The 12,070-nt window shown below is 57.6% G+C and overlaps 1 protein-coding gene across 4 annotated transcripts in view; it reads right to left on the reverse strand.

Annotated features, from left to right (window-relative positions):
- The window catches only part of LOC116568006 (SPRY domain-containing SOCS box protein 1), a 108,981-nt gene that overhangs the window by 2,833 nt on the left and 94,078 nt on the right, over positions 1 to 12,070 (reverse strand). For all 4 annotated transcript variants that reach the window (XM_032303426.1, XM_032303429.1, XM_032303427.1 and 1 more), the window contains one exon: positions 6,135 to 6,977. In XM_032303426.1, coding sequence (XP_032159317.1) covers positions 6,135 to 6,977 — 843 coding nt within the window. The remainder of the gene's footprint in view (positions 1 to 6,134; positions 6,978 to 12,070) is intronic.

The following is a 12,070-nucleotide window of genomic DNA, read 5'->3' on the forward strand; positions in this document are numbered from 1 at the left end:
ACCGACCTGAAATTAACATCAGCAGCAGCAGGGGCGCCTGGGTGCCTCAGTGGGTTAAAGCCTCTGCCTTCAGCTCAGGTCACGATCCCAGGGTCCTGGGATGGAGCCCCGTATCGGGATCTCTGCTCAGCAGGGAGCCTGCATTCCCCCCCACCCCTGCCTGCTTCTCTGCCTACTTGTGATTTCTCTCTGTCAAATAAATAAATTATATGTTTAAAACATCACCAGCAGCAACTTGCGGACCATGAATGGGGTGCCTGGCAGGGACTGTGGCCCCTGCAATCTACAGATGGGGAAATGGCTTGGGGAGCGGGGAGCCAAGGGCGAGAACATAGACATGCACCCACATTCAGCCAATTCCATAGTCGGGCATGCGGAGGAAGCTCCCGAGAGCCCCTGCGGTTGACCCCAAGGGGTGAGGACCTGTGGCTACCTCCTTCCGCTCCCCCGGAAAGCCTGACCATCTTAGGACCACACTGAGCAATCTAGGTGGAGAGCAGTTGTGAGCCCGGAAGGGATGTGTCTTTCAGAGGCCCCAGTCCCACCAGGATGAGCTGTAGAAGCCGCAGCCGGCACATACAGTGACGCACCACGAGCTGAAAATACGACCAGTCACGCAAGCATCCCACGGATGGGTCTGTTCCTGGGGGACGCAAACACGTGCACAGGTCATCCCCCTCCCTCCTGGAACTTGTAGGGGGCAAGTGATGCACGGGGTCATGGTCTGGCTGCTTTCCAAAGGCCGGGCAGAGAACAGGAGTGCAACCGGACTTGGGTACCGGGCCATGGAAAATGTCTGTCCTGATTTCAGTTGGTCACTGATGGAACCCAAGAAGGCTTCCCCACCTCAATGCCTTGGACGGGGGCCTCCTGACTCTGTATCCAGCTCCACCCACAAAGCCAGGAGCCCACTGGAGTTCCACACCCTGAAGTTCCCAAACAGGGAAGGCCAAGGTTTCTTTGGAGAGTGAATCAGTGCTGTTTATGGGAGCGGAAGGTCGAGGAAGGGTCTCTGTGCTAATTTCCACGTTTCTAGGTTTCTAGGAGGAATGATTACCGGGTGGCCTGTCTGACTGTGCGTGGCCCAGCACGCCGACCCGACCTGTCCACACTCCTCAGAGAGGCTACAACCCCACTCACACCTCCAGGGCCTGCCCCTGCACTAGCTCACGAGCTCAGGGAATGAACTTCAGGTCTGTGAGGTCAAGGACAGGAGTCTCACTCACGTCAAGAAGCACTCCTGGGGCGCCTGGGTGGCTCAGTGGGTTAAAGCCTCTGCCTTCAGCTCGGGTCATGATCCCAGGCTCCTGGGATCGAGCCCCGCATCAGGCTCTCTATTCAGCGGGGAGCCTGCTTCCTCCTCTCTCTCTGCCTGCCTCTCTGCCTACTTGTGATCTCTGTCTGTCAAATAAATAAATAAAATATTTAAAAAAAAAAAAAAAAAGACGCACTCCTGATCCAGCCACGTTCCCGTTCCCACCCGTCGCCTTCACTGGTCCCGAGACTGACCTCCCGCTCACTCCTGCAAGAAGCTTGCACTGAAAATGCTCCGTGAAATGGATTCTAGGAAGTCATGGGTGGAGGTCGGCCATCGCGGAGGACCATCAGCCTACGTGCGCGTTTCCCCTCGACATGAAGCGGTTCTTACAAAAAAGCAGCAAAACAAAACACGACCCCTTGTTCTTGGCAGCCAGGAAACGACGCCTGACGCCCGGCTGGGTGGCTTGGCAATTCTGGGTCCCTGCTCCCCCCACTCTGAGAGCCTACTGTCCTCATATGCCAGCCTTTCGGGGGACAGGGGGCCTAGAAAGATCCCCTCCCTCCTCAGTGGCCTCTCTCCCCCGGATGGAAGCCCCTGCAGGTGCGAGTGATTAGCGTCCCTGACTAGGGGCTTCCTGGAGCGCAGGGGAACAGGTGCAGGTAGGATCCACCACTGGGTGAGGCACCCCGGGAGGGCATCTAGGGAGGCCAGGAGGACCCCAGGAGGAGGCCACCAAGTCGAAAGTCTCCTGAGGAAAAGAGCAGAGCCCTCTCCGAACCCACAATCATAAAAAACCTCACCAAACTTATCTGGGAGCTATAAAGGGGAGAATTTGAAAATGGAGGAACTCAGGGGAAAGCCTTCCTTAGCGGGAGACGCAGTCACAAGTGGTAGGGGCAGGGAAGACCCATGGGGCAGGGACCCTCCCTTGGGTGGTGGCCAGCCTCCGGCTTGCAAGTAGGTCTTTGCTTTTTGCGTCTCAGGGAGGGGGCAGGCAGGCCTGAAGGCCACAGTGAGCCCTGCCTCCTCGCTACAATGGTCATGTCCACCCCTTCACCCCAGGAAAGAGGAAAGTGACACCACAGTCCCTCTGGCTGTGGCTTCAGCCCCAGAAGGTCTCAAGGCCTGAGGTGGTCAGAACAAGTAGCCTGTGGTCAGAGCTGGCTGGACAGTGTGGGGGGGGTCACATAGGGACACACTGATCACTAGCTCTGCTTTTGCTCTGGCTCTGGCCTCAGTACAGGGACAGGGACTCTGCTAGGAGGGTCTAGGGGGAAGGGGACAGGGACTCTGCTGGGGAGGGTGGGCTTGGTGCACAGGGGAAGGGGACGGGGCAGTGCTGGGGAGTGTCGGCCTGGTGCCCAGGGGAAGGCACTACGGACTGCTCACTGCGGCGAGCCCTGCAGCACGGGGGAGGCCCTGCTTAGCAAGTCTGGCTGACCAGCTCTGCAAACCGCTGCTCCCTGTGGAGGTCAGGACCTGGTGTCTGGGGCAGGGTGGGGTGGGGTGGGGCAGGGTGGGGAAGGAGGGTGAGGATGACTTCCCAGACAGCCCAGGGAGGGCTAACAAGTCAGAACGCCTCCAAGGCCGTGACCCCGAGATGATGTCTCTAGCCAGCCCTGGCCAGATTTTCTGCTTTTCACACTCCGCTCCCAGTGGACCACAGACCCCGTCTGGCCATGATATTCCCCCTTCCTCAGTGACCTTGGAAAGTAAGGCAAACTCTCATGGGCAGAAGACTTAGGTGCCCTTCAACCTCACCCAATGGATACCCCATCTGACTACCGTCTCACCTTCCCCTAAGGGGGTGGCCTGGGGGTCTCATGGGAATGGTCTAGAGTCACTGTCTCCACATCTCTCTCTCTATATATATACAATGGGGGAATAGTGTCCCCCTCTTCTAAATTCAGAGCACCTGGAGCCTCAGAATGTGGCCCTCTTGAAAATAGTATCTTTGCAGATGTCGTTACTTAAGGTGAGGTCATGTTGGAGTATGACCTGGGCTGGGCCGGGCCCCGAATCCAACGGCTGGTGTCCCGGTAAGATGAGGACAGACACAGGAGGCCATGTGGGGATGGAGGCAGAGACGGGGGAACGCGTCCACAGGCAAGGACTGCCGGCAACCAGCAGGAGCCAGGACGGAGGCCTGGGGAGGAGTCCCCCGAGCCCTCAGAAGAAACCAATCCTGCTGACACCCGACTTTGTAGTCTGGGCTCCAGAGCAGTAAGAGAACGCCTTCTGTTGGTTTAAGCACGCAGCGGCAGTCATCTGTTCCAGCAGCCCCCGAATCGAACACACCAGCCTTCTCGCTCCTCTGCACACCCAGTGCCCTGTCAGGCGTCTGACCCCACCCAACCCTGACAACTTCAGTCAAGGTCACCAGCGATGGCCTTGTTGCCACAGCTGATGGACACCTCTCAGCCCTCCCGGTGCTCGGCCTGGCACCGCCTCGTCTTTCTAGAAGTCCTTCTTCAACTGTTGTCCAGGCCACTCCTCTCCTCCAAGCCTCATGGCCACTCTGCCTCGTCTCCCTTTCATCGAAACCAGTAACCAGAGAGTTCACGGGACTGATCGCAGTGGAAGACTCCCTGTGCGACTTTTTACCCACACTTTTTCCTTTTGCCTTTAAGTTACCCTGGCTCTCCCTTCAGGGAGCTGGATTTGAGGCTTGCCTCCTGCTTCCTCGTCTGACTGCCTCTTGAGTAAATCCTTTCCTTGCTGCCTCCCAGCAATTGTCTTGGCCGCCCAGCAGGAAAGCAGACTCCGCTGGGTTATAGCATGACATTTCGGGGGGGGGGGTCCTCATCATTAATCAAGACAATCCAAGGTAGGCTCAAGCCACCTGGCACTTGGAGTCTCCACCCAAGACCCAGAACCAGATGCAACCCTCAGCAACACGTTCCCACGCCCATTCCCACTCCCCTTAATCCCTTTCCGTTTCCTCCCGACAAGAAAAATTACAAAATCACTCGACCTCCCATCTGATGCAGAGCTGACGACGGGCCTCTGTCTCTTTATAAGATGCCCATCTGGGCCTCCAGGACTGTTGTGGCAGAGCCTTTGCCGAGGCTTGCCTTGATTCAGCAGAGGAACAATTGTGCTGGGGTGTGCCCCGACTTGTCACAGTGAACAGGCTAGTGTCCCCCTGGGGCCCTGGGCGGTCTGTGTTCTGTATTAGAGCTGGCTCTGTGAACGGGGAACGCTGATGCACCTGTTGCTGGGGGGGGTGATGGCTGCACTGCTCTTGTGGAGACCAGCAGACCAGTGACAGCACGGGCAGCCCAGCAATCCATTCCTCCATCTGCACAGAATGGGCAGTAAGTTACCGAGGGCTATGGTCACTCCTTTGCCAGGGCTAGGGCTCCTGAGATCCTAGGTTCTGGGCAGGAGGTGTCTGGTTCTCCCAAACCCTGCCCATCCTGGCCTAGGGCAGATTTGACTATGGACTTTCTACTACCATCACCTGGGGAGACAGACTCATGGAACTTGCTCTGCTGGTTCCTGAGACCAGATCTGAAGTTACCTCCTCGGGGAGGCTACCTGCCAGAGGCACAGCTCATTGTCCCTGCCGCAAGTCTGATGACCCAGGGATATTAGACTGCACTGGTGAGGTCATTGCCATCACCAGGCCAAAGGCAGAGGCAAGGAGCAAGGGAAAGACGGGTAGTGGCCGCTTCCAAAGAGAAGCGTTTAAGAGGTCCCTCTGCCTTATGTCCTGGATATTTTCTCCGATATTCTCCAAGGCTGAAGCAGGGAAGAGGTGTGGGAGAAGCTGACGATTTGGACGTTGCAAGACCACAGTAAGCATCTGTGCCTCAGACCCCGGCAGGGGGTCCCTGACTGCTCACCTGGCCTACTGGGTGCCAGGCCAAACCTGTCCTGTAGGGACAGTCAAGAGGTGGATGGGCAAAGCTTTCTGCCCCACCCCCTTTCCAGGTTGAGGTCTGAAGATGGTAGAAAGGACCTATGGAAGACAGGGTCAAACATGGGGATGGATAATTCTGGAACTCTGGGATCTCCTGTCACCATGGGTCTCAGCCATGAAGCCACAGAGTCCTCTACCTCCTAAACTAGGACATGTCACCACATGTCCTATTTTCACGTGTGGTCTGAGAAAGGCTACTCCCTTTTCCAAAGGATTGGTGGAAATCATTGCTGATTCAGCCTGTTTCTAATCCACATGTTCTTCTCCAAAGGCCTCCTGACATCATGACTCTACAAGCTCCTCCCAGGGGACCTGGTCTAAAGGAACCAACTCAGAAGCCTCTGGCACCAGAAGAGAGAGACCCTAAACCTATCTAATGAGCAAGAGAGGTCACTGGCTTTCATTTATGTAAGAGGTCCTCATAACCCCAAAATGGCAAATCCCAGTTCAGTAGTATGTTGGCTATTGTGACAGAATTTGGTCAACTGCAGATCAAAACTGGAGGCAGGTCAACCAGAAACAAAGAGCATCTAACCATGTACCCATCCACCTTTCCATTCATCCACCCACACAGCCATCCATCCAACCATCCAACCATCCAACCATCCAACCATCCATCCAACCATCCAACCATCCAACCATCCAACCATCCAACCATCCATCCAACCATCCAACCATCCATCCCTCCATCCATCCATCCACTCATCCAGCCACCCTTCATTCACCCATCCACGAGAAGCTATCAGGTAATCTGGCAGACTCCAGTTAGAATTCTTCACTGAAGCAGAGGCATGCAAAAACAGCCTCTGAGGGTCTGAATATGCTGGGATAGCTACTTAAAGACTTTCTAGTTCCAGTGACTGTAAATTTTGGGGCAGGCGCAGCTAGGACCCCAGGGCCACAGGGAGTCCAGGAACCCTCACACTGGACAAAACACAGGACACTTACGATCGAGTCCATTCAAGTAGCGCATGCGGATCTCACAGTGGCCCCACACGGCACTCACTACAGGATACAGTTTTTTGCCCTTGAGTCCTCGAAAAGCCACTCCCATGTACTGTCCGTCCACAATGAAGCTCAGGGTGCCATCATCCATGTCCAGGGCCACGAGGAATGAGTCAGGGACAATAAATGTTTCATCCGGCTCCAAAAAGGCCGGGTAAGTTTTGCTCGGTTGGTTTTTGCCATCGTGATAGAGCCGGTTGCGCCCCAAGTCCCAGCCCCAGGACTCGTGGTTATTCCCCACGAGGGTCGTGTACCCCACGGAGTGCAGGGGGGCATCTGCTGTCGCCACCCCCACCACAGCGTGTGTGCCCCGCTGCCTCATGGCCCACGTGATCTGCCACACGTGCAGCCCGCGTGTGTACCCGACCTTGCCCCTGATGGCGTCCGTGCTCTGGGCCACCGGATGCCGGTGAAAGATCAGCTTGTCGTCCTCCTTTACAAAGACGTTGAGCGACCGGTCGTTGTTGTTCCACGAGTGGAGCAGCTGGACGTCGTAGGACACGGGGGGCATGTCCAGCAGCAGGTCTAGGCGGGTGGGCTTGCAGTAGTCCAGACCCTGGAGCTCCTGCTTCAGGGGCCGGTACGTGGGGTCCCTCATGTCCACGGTCTTGATCCCTCCAGTGACCTTCTGACCCATGTTTGCCCTTGGTTTCACCTTTGCATGGACTCCTGGGGCAAACTCAAGAGCCGTGGGGCCTCCCGTCCAGTTTGCTGATGAGGCCCAGACAGCGGTCCCAAGGAAGGGTGGTGGGCGGCCTCTGGAGACAGCGGAGCCCTCAGTGTTGCCTGATGGATGGAGAGAGAAACAGGAGGCTGGGTCAGTAGAGGTGCGGGAAGAACGGGCAAGTTGGGAGTCTGAGGCAGCCTGCGCAGACACGTCCCGGCAGCCCGGCTTTGGGGCTCCGGGCACACCAGAGGTGGGACACGCTGCGGCCGTGGCTCTGTCCCTGAGACTACCGCGAGGAAAGAGTTGGCGTGGAGAGGGGGGCCTGGGAGTGGGCAACATGCTCGATGGTGTTGGCTGCACAACCCTCACCAAATACCCCACCATGGTCTCTCAGGGCAGAAGGCCAAGTTGGCACGGGTCCTGAATCAGGCCTGAGGCAGTGGGTATCCTCCTTGGTCAAAGGAAGGGAAAACGTATTTCCCTTGTCTACAGTCTGGGGCGAAGTGAGGCCGTGAGAGGCAGCAGAAGGGGCAGGGCCCCATTTCCCAGCTCCTCTTCTTTTCTAGCACAGCTGCTTCTGGGGGCTCATGCTAGGGAAGGGGACCCAGTGTAGCCAGAAAGCTCACCTGGGGGTCTGCATGGGTGTTCGGCTGGGAGGCCCTAGGGGTCCCCTGGCTTGCTGGTCCCCAAGGCTGCCGCGACCTCGCCAGCAAGTCCTATGTCCCTCCTGGCCCAGGCCACCAGCGACACTCTTCTCATGGCCCTCAGGCTGGCCCCTGGTCAGGTGAGGACAGAGGCTCTCACCCCCTGCCCTCACGTAGTGCTGGACCAACACTTCAAGGACTGCCACTTTCCCCAGCCACACCCTTCAACCAGCAGCCAACATTTGGCCCCTTGGGTCCCAACAGCCCATCTGGGTCGGAAGTCGGAGAGATCTCACTGTGTCTGTCCCGATGTCTCCATCGGCAGTGCCAAGGAGGGGGGCCTGGAATGTGGGGCCAACCGACCACCCATGCCATTCCTGTCCTGTGTCCAGTCTTGGATAAGGGAAGAGAACACGCTATTTGGGTTTCCTGAGCCTCACTGGGGAAGAGCTTCTTTCGGCCATCACAAACCTCCCTGGCCTGTGGGACTCTTGGCTGCCTGGTCTGGGGGACGGGCTCCTGGGACTGAGCAGACAAGGGAGAAGGTAGGCTCCAGGCTGAAAAACTGGAACTGAATGTGCATGCGGGGGCGAGGGGCCTGGGAGCCTGTGATGAAGAGAGTCCAAAGGAGCCCGCTGGGGGGGTGCTGCGGGAGGCCCCTCTGTGGGTGGCAGGGACAGGGCACCTGCTGGGAGAGGGGGGCAGGCTGTGCAGGGGAATCTGGGCTGGGGGCCAGCAGGAGCCGGGAGGAGGGGAGGGATCTGCAGTGGCCTTGCTGCCTCTCATCGCCAGTCTTCTAGCGGACCCAAGCTGCCTCTGTCCTCTGGGACCGCATCTTCAGGGTGGCCAGGCCTCTAGGAGGCTGGCTCTCAGGAGGGTGAATGTTCCTGTGTGTGTCCCCCCCGCCGCCCTCACTGAGCACATCAAGCTTCTCATCGGCCCCTCTCTGCTATGGAATGGAAGCCTGCCTGAGGCACGGTCATTTCTTCAGAGCCAGGCTAGGACCTCTTGTGTCCAATGTATGCAAAGTTGCTACAGAGCAGAAGTGTGCCTCTGCGGCTAGAGGGACCCCCTTCCCCCGGTTCTGGAAATTTCTGTGGATATTGTGACCTCACGTCCTGAAGCCCCAGGACATTCCCAATTTCAAGCCTTCAGGTCCGTTGACTCCTGAGAGCCATCAAACTCTTCAGGACTTGCCTGTGGCCCTGCAGAGGGGGCCCCCATGGCATCGGCACCTGCTTGCCAGGCTGCGTGGGGGTGGAGAGAGCCGGGGTTTTGGTGTGCAAACATGGTCCTCATAACTGTAAGTCTGGGGGCCGCGTGGCTGCAGCCTTCCCTGACTCCTCTCTCCTATGCCTCCCTAGACTCCATTCCAGTAGCCTCCTGAGCTGGGCAGGGTCAGTTCCCATAGTCGGAAGGAATCCATACCCTCCTTGCCTGGACATCTCACTCCGGCAGGTGCCCAGCGACCTCCCTGTACAGGGCCCTGTGGGAAGCCCTGTTTCTGGAGCAAAGCGGTCACTGCCCTTCGGTGGGCTCTGTCCCAGCCTCTCGGCGCAGGAGATCCCAACCCCACCACGGGCCCAGGTGAGGAGTGAGGAGGAGGCTGGGGGTCGGGGGAGACACTGGGCAGGCAGCTGTGTGGGAGAGGGAGGTGGCGCGGAGAAGTCCTTCCAACACGTTAATTTATCTACTTGGAGAGAAAGCGGTGGGAATGGAGAAGAACTGGGAAGGTGGGGAGAGCCGGGGCAGGTCGAGGGTGGAGTGGGGGAAGGGTGATGGGGGTGAGAAGGGGAGAGAGGGAGGGAGCTCTCAGGGCCCTGAGCCGGGACCTGCATGTGTACATCCATACACACAGTAGGAGTACGCGAACTCCTACTGCAGCGACGCGGTGACCAGCAAAGGTCTTGTGCACGGCGCCAGACAGTAAGTGTTCTGCGTCTGCGGCCAGGCAGCCTCTGCCAACTACTCAACTCCGCAAGCAGCCACGGACAGTGCGTAAATCAGTGAGCAGGGCTGAGTTCCAATAAAACTTTATTTGTAAGAATAGGCTGCTCCTTGGTCTAGACTAGGGGCCTCCCCTGAGCTAGACTAGGGGCCCCGCAACGTCATCCCCACGGAGGACAAAGTCTTGCAGGAGTCCCTGGGAGGAAGGGGGACAGGAAAGAGCGTGCGCAGCCCCGTGGGAGGCTCCCGTGCAAGGGCACCCCAGGGCCTGGCCAGGGGCCGGGGCCAGCCCACTCTGCTGCTTCTGGGCCATCCTGCCTTCAGAATCGCCCCCACGGGCCAAGCACTATAGCAACCCTGGAGCCACTCTTGACACACCTGTCACCTGCCTGTTCCCACCCTATGTCCAGGCTACGGTCAGAGCCGACGCTTCCTTCTCGTAGACCTCCCGTTGTCCACACCGAGCCACCTCCTTGCCGTGCAAGGCCGCGAAGCCATCCGGCTGTTCTCTCCTTCCTTCTGTTTTTAAATGTGGCCGCAGAGATCCGCCCTTCTGTGGGGTCTCCTGCAGCTCCGCTAGCCCCGTCTTGGGGATGACCAGTAGGGTTCTTCCCCCCCCATTTGCACCTCCCTACTTTGTCCTCCACCACCGGCACAGCTGCTGGGGCTTCCAGTCCTGGGGGGAACCTGTTCACCCAAACAGCGCCTCGGGCCACTGCCTAGGACTCTGCCTTAGCTTTCGCGAAGCTCCGTCTGCTACTCCATTAAGACGGGTGTCCCATGCTTCCTAAGGCTCCACTGAGACAACGTTCCAGAAGGACCTAGTACAGCTGGCATTTTCTCTTCTGTTTTGTTTTTATTTTTATTTTCTAGGCTGTGTTCTGTACACTGAACAAAGATCACTGTTATCCGTCTTCTTGGTCACTGCACTTGGCCCTGTGATGGATGCTGTTTTTGAGCCAAGACCCAAGTATCTGAGCAGATCAAATTTAAGGTCCCTTCCAAGCCAGGGGCTGGCAAACGTGTTCTATCAGGGGCCAGACAGTAAATATTCTAGGCTTTTCTGACAATATAGAAACGAATGGGCATGGCTATGTTCCAGTGAAACTTTCTTTACAAAAAACAGACAGTGGGCCAGATTTGGCCCAGGGTCCATAGTTTGCTGACCCCTGTCCTAACCCCAGGCACATCGGTTGACGCCATCTCCAAAATGCCCAGACATGTTGCGCCACCCCCCCAGGTGTGGAGTCACAGAAATACTGGTTTGGCCTGTGCAGCTCCTGTCAACACTGGGCCGAGGAGAGAGCCCCCAGTGGATATCAAACTTCAGGGAGGCAGCAGAAGCAGCAGCACAGGCCCCAGCTCTTGCCTTCTGAGAGGCAAATGCAGACGTCTGGGCCTTTCAGGGCCTAGGGTTGTCCTGGGAGCGTCAGGGCCCAGGATGACTCTGCAAGTCCTTAGTGCGTCCCCATGAATCAGGAGGACCCAGACCTTGTCCCTTCAGGAGAAACAAAGCTGCAGGGGTGTGGCTGTGTGGCCGTGGAGTGACCCACGGGCCTAGAACAGGAGAGGCGGAGGACAGAGATGGCCCTGCCGCCACCCCCACCTCCTACGAGTCACACGCAGCCACACGCACGCCCAGAGCCCCGGCAGCTGCAGAACCAGGGCTAATGAGCAGGACGGGCGCCCCATGCAAGTCCAGGCAGTGCTGGCAGCAGCTCCCTCATTCCCCCCGCCGGAGCTCTCGTGCCGAAAGCTCAGACACACATCCGCCGCAGGGCCCTCAAGACCAGCTCTGCCTGTCCCTACCACGGCCATCCCAAGCCAGCCCTCAAGACAGTTTCTTGTACCCCTCCCGCCCTGCCAACCTCTGATTGCCCAAAGAACACACTGTTCTGCCTGTCCTCAGTCCCTGGGGCGCCCCGAAGACCAAAGCCACACCTGGAGCAGGGGTGAGAAGGGCTCCAGTGTGACCCGAGGCCTGGGCGCGGGGGCAGGCAGGGATCTGCCCACTGGGTAGTGGGAGGATCGCTGCCCTCCCGGACAGGCACCAAGACAGCAGGATGGGTGCTGCCACCAGGAGTAACAATGCACTGTGTACATACAGACACACGCGTGCACACAAACACACACACATACACCCCTGTGTGCACAGGCACTGAAATGGAACCAAAGCAATGTTCAAAGGAGCTCGAACTGTAGGACTCTTTTTTTTTTTTTTTTTTTTTTGTTAAGATTTTATTTATTTATTTGTCAGAGAGAGAGCGGCAGGCAGAGAGGCAGGCAGAGGCAGAGGGAGAAGCAGGCTCCCCGCTGAGCAAGGAGCCCGATGCAGGACTCGATCCCAGGACCCTGAGATCATGACCCGAGCCAAAGGGAGCGGCTCAACTGACTGAGCCCCCCAGGTATCCCAGGACTCTTCTTACACGCTGTTCTGGGTTGGAAGCTCCCAGCAACATTTTTCTACAGGTAAAATCAGATTAAAGACCAAAAAGAGTCCGAGGAGAAAAAGAACTGTAAGAGGGTGCGTTGGAAAGGGCCCGAGAGAAAGGACGCTCCTGACACAACTGAGAGTGCGCGAGTCCTAACACAGAACTGTGCCTTGTTTAGGGTCAAGTTCT

This window comes from Mustela erminea, chromosome 10, assembly GCF_009829155.1.
Source record: "Mustela erminea isolate mMusErm1 chromosome 10, mMusErm1.Pri, whole genome shotgun sequence".
NCBI classification, from domain to species: domain Eukaryota; kingdom Metazoa; phylum Chordata; class Mammalia; order Carnivora; family Mustelidae; genus Mustela; species Mustela erminea.